This window comes from Anomaloglossus baeobatrachus, chromosome 1 (assembly GCF_048569485.1).
Source record: "Anomaloglossus baeobatrachus isolate aAnoBae1 chromosome 1, aAnoBae1.hap1, whole genome shotgun sequence".
Taxonomy (NCBI): domain Eukaryota; kingdom Metazoa; phylum Chordata; class Amphibia; order Anura; family Aromobatidae; genus Anomaloglossus; species Anomaloglossus baeobatrachus.
In genome coordinates this window covers 335,627,682-335,643,074 of record NC_134353.1, presented here as the reverse complement: position 1 = coordinate 335,643,074, position 15,393 = coordinate 335,627,682, and the positions used below count along the sequence as shown (strand labels likewise).

The window sequence follows — 15,393 nt, the reverse complement described above, 5'->3', positions numbered from 1 at the left end:
TACCGTGGTTACCAGCGTCCGCAGAAGCCGGCTCCCTGCTCACTGCATATTCAGTTGTTGCTCTCTCGCTGTCACACACAGCGATGTGTGCTTCACAGCGGGAGAGCAACAACTAAAAAATGGTCCAGGACATTCAGCAACAACCAGCGACCTCACAGCAGGGGCCAGGTTGTTGCTGGATGTCACACACAACGACATCACTAGCAACATCACTGCTACGTCACAAAAGTCGTTCCTCAGCAGCGATGTTGCTAGCGATGTTGCTTAGTGTGACGTGGCCTTTAGCAATGGAAACACCAATTGCTCAAGAACACCTGGTCTCTGTCAAAACCATTCCTGGCCACAAGAGGGAGCCTCACAGCAGCAACAGCATAAGGCCCGTTTCACACGTCAGTGAAAAACAGTGACGTTTTTCACTGGCGTGTAAAACACGCACATGTCCCTGCGTGTGCCGTGAATCACGGCACACGTGGGTTGTCTAAGTGCAATCCGGGCTCCGTTCTCCGTGGCCCGTGATTGCACTTAGAAATCAACTCACCTGCGCCCGCTCCCGCTCTCCATGGTGCTGATCGCTTCCGCGGTGCAGCATCCGGCCGGCGCTGACCCCTGCAGCAGCTGCTTCCGGGTCGGCTGTGTCGTGCATCATTAATATGCGCGACAGTAATCAGCCGGCTTAGAAGCAGCAGGCTGCACGGGCTGCAGAGAGCGCGGCTGAAGCCGGGTGAGTTAAAATGTTTATTATTTTAAATGCACGTTTTTTTCTGGCACGTGTTTCACGGACCACACAACTGCGTGGTCCGTGGGACATCAGTGATGCCAGAAAAAAATGGACATGTCTCCGTGCGGCAATCACGCACACGCGGGTACGCCACACGGAGACACGTGCAGTGAAAAAATCACTGACGTGTGAGCAGACCCATTCATTATAATGGGTCTGCGTATATCAGTGATTCTGGTACGTTTAAAAAAAAGCACAAACGTACCAGAATCACTGACGTGTGAAAGGGGCCTAACTGACATGCACAACAGGTGTCGCTACAAAGTATTAAATTAAAGGGGCCAAATAATATTGCACGTTACAAATTTCAGTTTATTATTTTTTATAAAAGTTTAAAATAAGCAATACATTTTGTTCAACTTCACAATTGTGTCCCACTTGTTGTTGATTCTTCACCATAAAATTTAAATTTGTATCTTTATGTTTGAAGCCTAAAATGTGGGAAAAGGTTGAAAAATTCAAGGTGGCCAAATACTTTCGCAAGTCACTGTTGTTGCAAAATTTTATGAGCAATGCGGATATGTGCAAAAATGTTGTGATTTTTGGCATATTCAAGATTTTGCTTCAAAATGTACAGTGCTACAAAGGAGTCGAGGCTTGGCTACACCTGCCCGTCAAATTTGTGAAAAGTGGCAACTTTTTTCCCATCAGATATTGAGCAATATTTTATGGGAGGCACACGCCACTGACGAGATGTGCTGAATTTATTAGTAGCATGCGCATCTTAATGAATTTGGCACATTTTTTCCAGCACGTCCCTCATTAAGATTGGCATATAAACCATTGTGACGGAAAATGAATAAACCTTGGCCTCCCTGGACGTGGCCAAGGCATTTGACTTTCTAGAGTGGAACTTCCTGGTGGCCTGCTTTCAGAACTTCGGATTTGGTCACCGATTCTGTGCTTGGATCCGAATGCTATATGGGGCCCCAAGGCCAGAATGCTGGTCAATGGGATCTCCGCTGAACCTTTCTTATTAGAAAGGGGAACCCGCCAGGGGTGTCCCTTGTCCCCGGCCCTCTTTGCCATAGCCATCGAAGCTTTAGCAATTAGGATACGTTCTGATAGGCTGATCAAGGGTATCAGGATTGCTGACCGTGTGTACACGATCAGTCTGTATGCAGACGATAGGATTATTTTTATGGATGATGTGGAGCAGTCACTGCCCTGGGTTGTCGAGGTTATAGAGGACTTTACTAAATATTCTGTATTAGGCCTAAATTGAGATAAGTCCAATCTGATGTCCCTCTCCTGCCGTCCCACTTCCCATTTAGAGACCCTATCCTCTCTATGTTTAGTCTCTAGCTATTAATATTTGGGAATCATTATACAAAAAGATAGCAGGCAAGACCTCTCGTCCAATATAAACCCTCTGTTAGAACTGGCCAAGCAAAAATTTCTACTGTGGAGCAAGCTCCCCATATCAGTCCCAGGACATACTAATCAAATAAACATGATCTTGCTCCCTAAATGTAACTATTTCCTCCAACATAGTGTGGTAATAGTCCCTAAATACACTAATAACCTGGTTCGTATGGGGCAATGGTAGACCCAAATTAAAACTGACTATCCTACATAGGACTTAACAAATGGGGGGTGGGGGTCGGCGCTGACAGATTTTTTCTATTATCTAGCAAGTAAGTTAAAGGCAATATCTTCTTGGATGCCTGGCTCTTGCTTGCCTAACTCCGAGAGACACTTAGCCCATGCGGTACGGGCACGTTATATACATGGTCTCCTCGAAACAGAGGGGTTCAGATCGCAGAAATTGCTGCCCCTTCACAGACTAGCGTTGCAGTTATGCAAACTGACAAAAGGGTAGTGCTTTTCTCTGATGTCATAGTCGAAATGCCCCTATGGCAAAATACATATTTTATACGCCGTTGGACCACCCATCTTCCACATTCTGGAATTCGTACAGTGTTCTCTCTCTCAGTGAGATTTATAAGCAAAATGTCCTGTTATCCTTTGACCAGATCCAGTCCAGGTTTACTGTGGCTAGATGTGACTTATTCAGATATTTACAGCTCAGAACTGAGCTCCAGTATCACATGAGACAAACTTACGCTGCTGCTCTAATATCCTCCTTTCCTTTAATAGGTATACTTCAGTCTCAGGGTCCGAAAGGGCTGTTTTTCTCTCTGTATACATATCTGTTGTCCATGGGGAATGAATCCCAACCATTAGTAGTTAGGAAAAAGTGGGGGCTGCTGATTTCGAATCTACAGGGGGAGGATTGGGAGGAAATTTTGGAATCACCTACTAAGATCTCCCCGTCAATCAATAGATTTATTCAAATCTACATAATACATCAAGCGCATCTTACCCTACTGAGATTATTCAAGATGCGACACCTGGAGATGTGAGAGTGTCTGTGGTGTTACAGGGAAAACGCGGATTTTGTCCACATGATTTGGAGCTGCTCGGTAATCGCTGCCTTTTGGCATGGGGTTGTTGCGCTCCTATCCTCCCTAGCCTCCTTTCCTATACCTCTCGATCCACTGCTCTGCTTGTTCGGTGTCCTGGATGAGGGAACTTGGTTTCATCACCACAAATTTTTTCTATGTGAATCCCTTTTTAGGGCCAGGAAGCTCATTGCCCTGTGGTGTATGGGAAGCTCCCCCACCCCGACTACACATGCATGGGTAGATGTCGTAAACGCAATGCTTCCCTATGAGTTGACGGTGTATCAAAATAGAGGATGTCATGAGAAATATAACAAGGTCTGGAAAACTTAACATTACCAGCTTCAATGTGATTGCTATATGAACTGTTCACTCGCTATTGTATTATAGTAGGGATATTAACGGCTGGTACTTAATTGTGTTATATACTTGAAGGTTGAAATTAGGGTGGAAGCAGTCACTATGTACTTCTGTTATGTTTGCTGTTCCTCTTGATCTTTAGATTTTGTTTAGATGTCTCTACATCCCTGGTATTTGGAATATGTGTTTCACTAATGTTGAACCCTACCATAATTCTGTAATCATATAGTATATCTGTTTTCATTGCGTACCTGTTCTATTACTGTTATTTAATAAACACATTTTAAAAAAAGATTGGCATATAAAAACACTAGTCCTAATAAATCAGGGCCTAAGTTTTTAAAATAGAATTTATGAACTGTTTTCTTTTGAGGGCTGCGTCATTTCTGATCGCTTGGTCGAAAATACAGCCAGCCTACAAAAAAATGACCTGTACATACTGTAGCTCTAACGGTGCGTGCCCACAATTAGTGTCTGCAGCGTTTTGAAAGCAGCATGTTTCATCTCTGTGTCCAAAACGCTGCAACATACAGTACAAGCAAAGTGGATGGGAATTCTAGAAATCCCATGCCCACTGTGATTGTTTTTCCTGCAACAAAAACTGACCTGCAGTGCAGTTTTACGACTGCAGCATGACAATTGTTTGCTGTGGAGTCACAAGCGTTCTCTGCAGGGAGTACAGAAGAGAAAGACCGCAACTGCCCGAGCCCAGATCGTTGCCACAAGCAGCTGCTGGTCTCCTGCGGAGGAGACTCAAGGCCCTGCAGGTCAGGACCCGCTGCTTCCAGGACGCAGCAGGTCCTGATTGTGGGCCCGTACCCTAAGACATACTTCACTGCCATCACTACCTCTCAATCTAAAGAACTGAAAATTGGCTCCTAAATAGCTTGAGACCAGGTTCCTGTAAAGCTAAAAGTTTATTTTTATAAATGTTTTAACAGAGGGTAATGCATTTAGCATAGCTACTATGGATGATCAGCACACAAAACCACTGTTATGGCACTGTATGCAACAGCACCTTGATGTTTTAGTCACGTTAATTTCTTTCTTTTGTCTTCGGTTTTAATTAATTTTAGGAATCTGGTCTGGGATCGGGATTAAAGGGGATGTCGAGGCATATAATAATGATGGCCTATCCCTTGAATAGATCATCAATATCAGATGGGTCAGACACCCCCACTGATCAGCTGTTATTAGCTCTGGCAGGGGTCGGATGTGTACACAGAATACAGTGGAAGATCTCATCTCTGTTCAATGTCTAAAACAACCAATTTAAATTCAACTTAATTATTATGAAATTGGTGTATAAAAACATGAAAGCATCACTGACTGCAGTTAAAAGATAAATGATACCATTGTTCTTGTTAAAACCATTCAAACAGATGACTTCTTACATTTTCTATCCATTACTTTTTACAAATAAATCTCCTCACTTTTGTATTCACTGTTGTATTTAGATTAAAAAATACATAAAAACAGTAAATAAAACCTGTATGTGTGGTTGTAGAGTTACAGAAATTTTTGTAGGGCCCCAACACATCAAGGTAACGTACCTTTCCTTTCAATAGGTACAGATAGGACATCAACACTCTCATTAGCACGGTAGATCTTCTTATCAAACTGCAAAGTGGGCTCATCTTCTGTGTCATTAATGTTAACCATGGCCTTAGTGATCTGCCCCAGAAGTGCATAGGCTGGCATGCTCAGCTCCACCACGAAATGTTCTATGTTCTCATATATCTGGTCGTCATTAATGATGATGGTACAGGCTTTACTGTCTTCTCGCTCATCAAACTGCACCTGATAGATTTACATAGGGCATATGTTAATGTACACACTCTGCAGCTTTCACATATGCTTTAATGAAGAAACGTCACTTTAACCCCTTCACGACCGGCCGATTTTTCGCTTTCAGTTTTCTTTTTCGCCATTTTTTTTCTGAGAGATGTAACTTTTTTATTTTTCAGTCAATATGGTCATGTGAGGGCTCATTTTTTGCGGAACGAGCTGTAATTTTCAATGAAACCATAGGTTTTACCATATAGTGTACTGGAAAATGGCAAAAAAATTCCAAATGCAGAAAAATTGCAAAAAAAGTGCGATAGCACTATTGTTTTTGAGATATTTTATTCACTGTGTTCACTGTATGGTAAAACTGATGTGTGGGTGTGATGCCTCAGGTCAGTGTGAGTTCGTAGACACCAAACATGTATAGGTTTACTTTTATATAAGGGGTTAAAAAAATTCGGAAGTTTGTCTGAAAAAAGTGGCGCACGTTTTACGCCATATTCCGTGACCAGTAGCGTTCTCATTTTTCGGGATCTATGGCTCAGTGACGGCTTATTTTTTGCGACTCGAGCTGACGTTTTTAACGGTACCATTTTTGCGCAGATGCTACGTTTTGATCGCCTGTTATTGCATTTTGCGCAAAAGTTGTGGCGACAAAAAAACGTCATTTTGGCGTTTGGAATTTTTTTGCCGCTATGCCATTTACTGATCAGATTAATTGATTTTTATATTTTGATAGATCGGGCGTTTCTGAACGCGGCGATACCAAATGTGTGTATATTTTTTATTTTTTAACCCTTTAATTTTCAATGGGGCGAAAGGGGGGTGATTTGAACTTTTATGTTTTTTTGTTTTTTTTTTAAAACTTCTTTTTTTACTTTTTTTATTATTTTATTAGTCCCCCTAGGGGGCTATTGCGATCAGCAATCCGATTGCTCTGCACTATCTGCTGATCACAGCCACACAGCTGTAAACAGCAGATACGTACACTTCCTGCTTCCCTGGCCTCCGTGGAAAGCGAAAGTGAAAGTAGTTCATGTCTAGCACAGGAGTCATCACATGACCCTATGCTACCATGACAACCACCGGAAATCACGTGATCATGTCACGTGACTTCCGGTATCGGGCGGTAAGTAAAACTTTACCGCGATCGCGTTTATAATGGCGCTGTCACATATTGACAGCGCCATTTCAGGGGTTAAACGGCACGAGCAGATAACGATTCTGCTCGTGCCTAGCAGGCACACATCTCAGCTGTGAAAATCAGCTGAGATGTGCGCCGATCGCGGCATGCTGCTGCCGGCAGACAGCGGGCAGTAATGTTATGACCGCTAGGACGTAATTTTACGGCCTGCGGTCGTTAAGGGGTTGAACCATTTCCAGATAGAAAACGTCCAGGCCTTCATTCCAATTTATTAACTTACAGTAATTTTCTGAGTGTTAATTACACCCACTCAAAAACTATTATGTTTCTAGACAGCTTGCTGATTGTTTATAGAAAAGAAAATGATAGAGAATAGAATAAAACACTAATATTTTACACACTAAGCAGAAAAGTGCTTTGTTGTAGAACTGTATGCAACATGTCATATGTCAGAATAAAATGTGTCTTCCTGTAATAGAATTAATTGTGTAGGCAGGTGAAAAAATAATTCCTGTTCTATAGATTATGTATAACAGATTTACGATAGCCTGTGATATCTGCTTCATGGACAGAAGACAGGCTGCTGTAAAAAGTCTCCTTTATTCTATATACAGTTAGGTCCAGAAATATTTGGACAGTGACACAATTTTCGCGAGTTGGGCTCTGCATGCCACCACATTGGATTTGAAATGAAACCTCTACAACAGAATTCAAGTGCAGATTGTAACGTTTAATTTGAAGGTTTGAACAAAAATATCTGATAGAAATTGTAGGAATTGTACACATTTCTTTACAAACACTCCACATTTTAGGAGGTCAAAAGTAATTGGACAAATAAACCAAACCCAAACAAAATATTTTTATTTTCAATATTTTGTTGCGAATCCTTTGGAGGCAATCACTGCCTTAAGTCTGGAACCCATGGACATCACCAAACGCTGGGTTTCCTCCTTCTTAATGCTTTGCCAGGTCTTTACAGCCGCAGCCTTCAGGTCTTGCTTGTTTGTGGGTCTTTCCGTCTTAAGTCTGGATTTGAGCAAGTGAAATGCATTCTCAATTGGGTTAAGATCTGGTGATTGACTTGGCCATTGCAGAATGTTCCACTTTTTTGCACTCATGAACTCCTGGGTAGCTTTGGCTGTATGCTTGGGGTCATTGTCCATCTGTACTATGAAGCGCCGTCCGATCAACTTTGCGGCATTTGGCTGAATCTGGGCTGAAAGTATATCCCGGTACACTTCAGAATTCATCCGACTACTCTTGTCTGCTGTTATGTCATCAATAAACACAAGTGACCCAGTGCCATTGAAAGCCATGCATGCCCATGCCATCACGTTGCCTCCACCATGTTTTACAGAGGATGTGGTGTGCCTTGGATCATGTGCCGTTCCCTTTCTTCTCCAAACTTTTTTCTTCCCATCATTCTGGTACAGGTTGATCTTTGTCTCATCTGTCCATAGAATACTTTTCCAGAACTGAGCTGGCTTCATGAGGTGTTTTTCAGCAAATTTAACTCTGGCCTGTCTATTTTTGGAATTGATGAATGGTTTGCATCTAGATGTGAACCCTTTGTATTTACTTTCATGGAGTCTTCTCTTTACTGTTGACTTAGAGACAGATACACCTACTTCACTGAGAGTGTTCTGGACTTCAGTTGATGTTGTGAACGGGTTCTTCTTCACCAAAGAAAGTATGCGGCGATCATCCACCACTGTTGTCATCCGTGGACGCCCAGGCCTTTTTGAGTTCCCAAGCTCACCAGTCAATTCCTTTTTTCTCAGAATGTACCCGACTGTTGATTTTGCTACTCCAAGCATTTATGCTATCTCTCTGATGGATTTTTTCTTTTTTTTCAGCCTCAGGATGTTCTGCTTCACCTCAATTGAGAGTTCCTTAGACCGCATGTTGTCTGGTCACAGCAACAGCTTCCAAATGCAAAACCACACACCTGTAATCAACCCCAGACCTTTTAACTACTTCATTGATTACAGGTTAACGAGGGAGACGCCTTCAGAGTTAATTGCAGCCCTTAGAGTCCCTTGTCCAATTACTTTTGGTCCCTTGAAAAAGAGGAGGCTATGCATTACAGAGCTATGATTCCTAAACCCTTTCTCCGATTTGGATGTGAAAACTCTCATATTGCAGCTGGGAGTGTGCACTTTCAGCCCATATTATATATATATAATTGTATTTCTGAACATGTTTTTGTAAACAGCTAAAATAACAAAACTTGTGTCACTGTCCAAATATTTCTGGCCCTGACTGTAGCTATTCACCTCAAAAGGAGCAATGCCAGTAATGGAGTATAATGGGGAAATGCAGTGTACAACCCTTTACATATAGCTTTACTAATTGACAAACACTAAGTAGCAAAACTATATTATATCATAAAGTCTTAAAGGGAATCTGCAGTTTTATGCTACCTCATCAGAGAGCATAATGATGTAGAGACAGAAACCCTGATTCCAACTATATATCACTTAGACTACTGGCTGCAGCCATTCTGACACAGTGAAAGATATTATATTTAACATGTAGCAGAGCTCTGCCAGCTGCCCCTGCCCACACCAGGCTTTCAGTGTACATTTCCAAAGACAGAAGCTGATAAATTCAGAAGGGGCCAAGTCAAACTACAGTGCATTTGCTCCTCTGACCCACTAATGATAAAGCTAAGAGGCTTAAACTAACATTGCAGGTAAACAAAATAGACTTTGTGATAAGAGACGCAGGGCTGAATTCTCTGTTTTAACTCTTACAGCATGCTGCCTTCAGATTATGTAGCAGAAACTCTGGGATTATGTCAGCATGGAACAACTGTTCAAACCAAGTACGACGCTCCATGCATCATGGCAGGGCTAATCATTTACAGATACACCTCCCCACCTGCTTTTAATTTTTAAACCACTGCACAAACATAGATCTAAAAAGAACCTGTCATGTCTGGAATTGATCTGCAGGTAAATAGTATTAAGAATGATGGAAACGCATGGTTATCAGAAGAAAATTAACTTATATCCTCCCGGGAGAAGCTCGCTTTCAGTCATAGGTGCGAGCATGGAGCACTCAAAGTCTCCGCTCACTATACTGTCATTGAAGGCTGTAATCCCTCCCCAGCACTTTGATGGCTCACGCTGCAGTGAAACTGTGCATAACGGGCTGTCAATCAAAGTGCCAGGGCATGATTAAAGCCACGATCACAGTATAGTGACTGCAACCATTATGTGCACCCCTCTATGACTGACAGTATGCGGCTCCCAGAAGGATACAAGTTCATTTTCTCCCAGTAGCTGTGCTCGCACTAAGGTAAATAGCGTTTTTGCACATGACAGGTTCCCTTTAAAAGATAAAATTATGTATACCTGTGTCAATGCTATATTTTAATGGGGGGTTGCAAACCTTCTATAGAAATATTAACAAAATGAATCAACGAATTTTGGAAAAATAAATTACATAGTGATAACAGAGAAAGTAAGCTGTGACTATATTTACCTGGCCAGCATATTCCACATAGTCCTGCTGTCCTGGTCTGGAGCCCACACTTGAGCTTGATGTGGCGGTTCCCTGTTCGGTCCGGCATAAGACTATTGCATACTGATTAAGATTACCGGTCCTTTTTACGCTTATACTTATGGATCCTGCTTTTTCACTTACATTGTAACTTAAAAAAATAAAAATAAACAAATTACTGACAGACTCCATGAAAAAAAGTATTTATTAGTATTTAGTGGATACATTACATTAAGCAGTGAATGGAACAAATTCATTGGAGGAAAAAAGTCCAAAAAACTCCTTGGCTAACGCATTTTGAAAATAAATTGATAGTAAAATCCAAGGAACAAGCTCTATATAGTGGCAGCCACACTAAAGGATGAAACAAACATTTCTATTAAATTGCTAGTTTGTTCTCTGCATCTCGTCTTATCTCCTTGACAGCTGACTGATGAAAGTCTCAAAACGCAGACTGTGATTTTCACGATGCAAGGCTTTTATCAGACAGGAAAGGACATTCTGGAGAGTTACATGAAGGAGAATACAATATACCATATCGATAGTAAAGGGCATTCAATAAATTGTTGACTGCTTAGTGATATAAGTACTCATATTTATGAGTAGAAGTTACCAAATACTTAAAGCGTGGCCAGCAACTGTGTGACTGCCCTTTTTCTAAGAAAACAATGGACAGTTACTCATTAACAATATTACTAAATGTGACCATAAATAAATTACAGTGTCTTATCACCTACTTAAGGACCTGATTTTATAGCAGACGTTCTGTCCAATCCTCCAGATTATGGGAACCTTATATGACAAGGTTCTGTTAAAAAGTGAGGAGACCCTCATCAACTACACAAAAACTGCTCTGAACAGAGCTGATCAGCAGGCAGGAGTGCTAAGCTCAAGGGGACAAAGTGAGAAACGTTATGATAAGAGTGTGCACAGAGAAGTAAACTGGCTCATAGACTTTTAATTGAGTGAGTAATTAGCCCAGTGCACCCAGTCATACAGAAACAGAGGCAGACACAGAGAAAAGGGCCTCTGTGCAAGAATTAAATATAGGTCCCCCTCATTTATAGGGGTTTTCCATTTATTTTATATTTTTATGCCAATAGCCTTGCTGTAATGAAAAATGAGAAAATAAGTACCTCTTCCTCATCGGGGTCAAGCGATGCCTCTCTGCTACTGCGGGTTATGTTTACAAGATGCTGTAATGATGTCACGACTACAACACACATGAACACGTCAGCCAATCACTGGGTTCAGTAGCTTGAGCCCCTTTACCTTGGCATTACTGCTAAGCTCAGTGATTGACTGCATAAGTCACATGTGCTCTAGTCGTAAAGTCACCACTGCAGCCTGTAAGCAAAGACCGGAGCAGTAGCAAAGAAGCATGCCTGGGCCTGTGGAGCATGAGTAAGCTTTATTTAATCATTACTGATGAGACTGATGATCAAGCACTACCATGCTCGGGTGCTCGGTACTCGTAACGAGCATTTTGAAAAAATCTTGCCTGTGTCACGACTTTGAGAGTCAGAACATTTTCAATTTTGGGGATCTGGGCCTGTGAGGGGGCTTGTTTTTTGTGCCCCAAGTTGATGTTTTTATTGCTATTATCTTGGGTACATACAATGTTTTATACAGAAGAAAATGCACAGCATTCACTTAAGGTCCAGTCACACTAAGCAACTTACCAGCGATCCCAACAACGATAGGGATCGCTGGTAAGTTGCTAGGAGGTTGCTGGTGAGATGTCACACTGCGACGCTCCAGCGATCCCACCAGCAACCTGACCTGGCAGGGATCGCTGGAGCGTCGCTACACGAGTTGCTGGTGAGCTCACCAGCAACTAGTGACCAGCCCCCAGCGCCGCGTGGAAGATGCTGCACTTGGTAACTAAGGTAAATATCGGGTAACCAACCCGATATTTACCTTTGTTACCAGCGCACGCAGCTACACGTGCAGAGAGCAGGGAGCAGCGCACACTGAGCGCTGGCTCCCTGCTCTCCTAGTTACAGCACACATCGGGTTAATTACCCGATGTGTGCTGCAGCTAAATGTGCACAGAGCAGGGAGCAGCGCACACCGCTTAACGCTGGCTCCCTGCTCTCCTAGCTACAGCACACATCGGGTTAATTAACCCGATGTGTCCTGCAGCTACATGTGCACAGAGCAGGAGCCGGCACTGACAGTGAAAGCGGCGGAGGCTGGTAACAAAGGTAAATATCGGGTAACCAAGGACAGGGCTTCTTGGTTACCCGATGTTTACTGTGGTTACCAGCCTCCGCAGAAGCCGGCTCCTGCTGCCTGCACATTTAGTTGTTGCTGTCTCGCTGTCACACACAGCGATCGGTGCTTCACAGCGGGACAGCAACAACTAAAAAATGGCCCAGGACATTCAGCAACAACCAACGACCTCACAGCAGGGGCCAGGTTGTTGCTGGATGTCACACACAGCAACATCGCTAGCAACGTCACAAAAGTTGTTCGTTAGCAGAGATGTTGCTAGCGATGTTGCTTAGTGTGACGGGGCCTTTACAGTGAATAAAATCTTCTTTACTGCGACATATTAAAAGTCACTTCTCAATGGAGGCCAAGGCGGGAGTGGGGGGAGGGAAAAAAAAAAGTGCAAATTCGGTTAGATGACTGACTATTTAGTACGACAGCGCTTCTACAATGTTTTGATCTCCTGTTATTATTTTTTTTTCTGTTGAATGGACCAAAAAACTGCAATTCTTGTGTTTAGATTATTTTTCTCGTTATGCTGTTTACCGACCAGATTAATTTATTTTCTATTTTGATAGATAGGGGTTTTAAGAACACAGCAATACCAAATATGTGTTTTGGGTTTTTCTTCATGTCTTATTTTTAATGTGGTAAAAGGGGACCTTAACCTGCAATAGTCTGATCACTTGTTCTATATGGAGCAATGCCATAGCATTGCTATATATAGAATAAAATCACATTATGAATGCTGGCCACAGGCTGGTTTTCACAGGACTACTGTTATGACAAACACAGGGGCATCAGCTGGCCCCTGGCTATCATGACAACCCATAAGCCACCTGATCACAGGGGAGTGATAACATGATTACCGGATTTATTAATCTGGAGAAAAATAACACCACACAACTAGTCATCCAGTAATTAACATATCACTGGTCCAATTGTAAAAATTATTTTAGGGTTATTTATAAGACAAAAAGCCAACAAAGGGGTGTCTTTGAAACCGCATTAAGTAATATTAAGAAAAGAGCAGCTGTCACGTTCCTTTTAACACTTTTGTTTACAGCTTGTTGCCATGGAGACCAACCACCACTACTACTACTAGACAGCAGAACATGAGGCGTGCTTACAAGCTCTTTTCTATTGAACTTGTAAGCACTGTTTAGAACATTGCTGAGATCGTTGGGGCATATTTTTACCTCCTAATACTGACCAGCAGCAGTGGTCAGTCTTCTAGGCATCGAGCTGTAAACAAAAGAAAAATGTTATTGTGTCAAACACCGATGCAAATTTAGTAAGCAGTAATCTGCAAAAGCGCTTGATTTCACAGTATCTTGACAACATTCATGTATGGAGATGGGAATAACTAATTAATATTGCATAAAGTTCTGATAATGAATGAAAACAAATTTAACCCTTCTTTAACTTTACGCAATGCTAGTGTGCTGAAATAATTCCATATACTAACCTACTGATCCCCTATTTCTCTGACCTGCTGGCCGTGTCCCCTTCTTATTCTTTTCCGACATGGTTAGCATATGATCGTTGCATCAATCAATGGCTGAAGTGATTAGATGAAGCTCACAGCTGCTAACCAAGTTGAAAGTAAAGAAGAGGAAACTGGGGAGGGACAGGGCCAAGGGGACAGAGGAATCTAAAGGTCAGAATATGCCATTTCCAATTTTTCTCAACCACATTGAGACTATATTAAGAGTGAAAGAGTCAGAAACCTACTTTCATACTTTTTCATAGCCACTGACTTACCTAACATGTGTGAAGCTGATCAGGGACCACTGGATATGGAACATGTTGTCACTGACCACATTCGGTTTACTGTCTTTCACAAGAAATTTGAAATTATCCATAGTTTCCTTATACTTGGCTTCATTCAGAATATAACGTATCAAACCCAGGTTTATGTCCTCTGATAGAAAAAAAGGAACTCATTAGGCTGATCCAAAAGTATATGTATTTAGGTGAAATTTATGAACTCGCCAGGAAAATATAACAAATCATAATCACGTACTCTCAGTGCTAATGTGAAACATCTCCAGCAGTATAAACTACACTGCAAAACAATAATAATAAATTGCCTATGGCTATGCAGAAAGATGTTGGAGAATACTAAGGGAATATGACATTAAGAGATTTCTATTTAAAGCCATTTTAAAGAGATAAAAAAAAATCTATCTGGGGAATGTGTTTTAGGGTCTCCAATTAAAACAGTATATTTGTTTTTTGTAAGAAATAATGTGTTCCCAGGCAATTGTATCCTAATTTGTCAGCTACAAGTGCTTCAAATAAATAAATTTAATTTATTTCAGTTATTCAATACAAAAAGGGAATATATATAGAGTCATTACAAACAGAGGGATCTATTAAGTGTTTATTTCTGTTAATGTTGATGATTATGGCTTACAGCCAATGAAAACCCAAAAGTCATTAGCTCAGAAAATTAGAATAATTAACACAAAACACCTACAAAGGTTTCCTAAGTGTTTAAAACAGTCCCTTAAGCGGGCGTTACACGCTACGATATATCTAATGAGATGTCGGCGGGGTCACGTCGTAAGTGACGCACATCCGGCATCATTAGTGATATCGTAGCGTGTGACAGCTATGAATGAGGAGAAATACTCATCTTTTCGTTCATCATTGACACGTCGCTCATTTTCTAAAAATCGAACGTCCGGTTGTTCAATGTTCCCGAGGCAGCACACATCGCTCCGTGTGACACCCCGGGAACGATGAACACAGCTTATCTGCGTCCCGCCAGCAATGCGGAAGGAAGGAGGTGGGCGGGATGTTACGTCCCGCTTATCTCCGCCCCTCCGCTTCTATTGGACCGGCTGCTGTGTGACGTCGCTGTGACACCGAACGTCCCTCCCCCTTCAGGAAATGGATATTCGCCACCCACAGCGAGGTCTTTTGGAAGGTAAGTATGTGTGATGGGGGGTTACAACATCATGCGACACGGGCAACAAATTGCCTGTGCCGTACAAACGATGGGGGCGGGTGCGATCGCAAATGCGATCACACAACAAATTGAAAAGTGTAAAGCAGGCTTTAGTCTGGTTGAGTAGGCTACACAATCATGGGGAAGACTGCTGACTTGACAGATGTCTAGAAGGCAGTTATTGACACACTACACAAGGAGGGTAAGCCACAAAACGTCATTGCTAATGAAGCTGGCTGTG

At 42.0% G+C, this 15,393-nt stretch overlaps 1 protein-coding gene across 1 annotated transcript in view; it reads right to left on the bottom strand.

Moving 5' to 3' along the window:
• FRAS1 (Fraser extracellular matrix complex subunit 1) overlaps positions 1-15,393 on the bottom strand; it is a 724,001-nt gene that overhangs the window by 67,104 nt on the left and 641,504 nt on the right. Inside the window, exons 53-55 of the mRNA XM_075352182.1 lie at positions 13,961-14,120; positions 9,965-10,133; positions 5,097-5,343 (exon numbers count right to left, since the gene is read on the bottom strand). Of these exons, the coding sequence (XP_075208297.1) occupies positions 5,097-5,343; positions 9,965-10,133; positions 13,961-14,120 (576 nt within the window). The remainder of the gene's footprint in view (positions 1-5,096; positions 5,344-9,964; positions 10,134-13,960; positions 14,121-15,393) is intronic.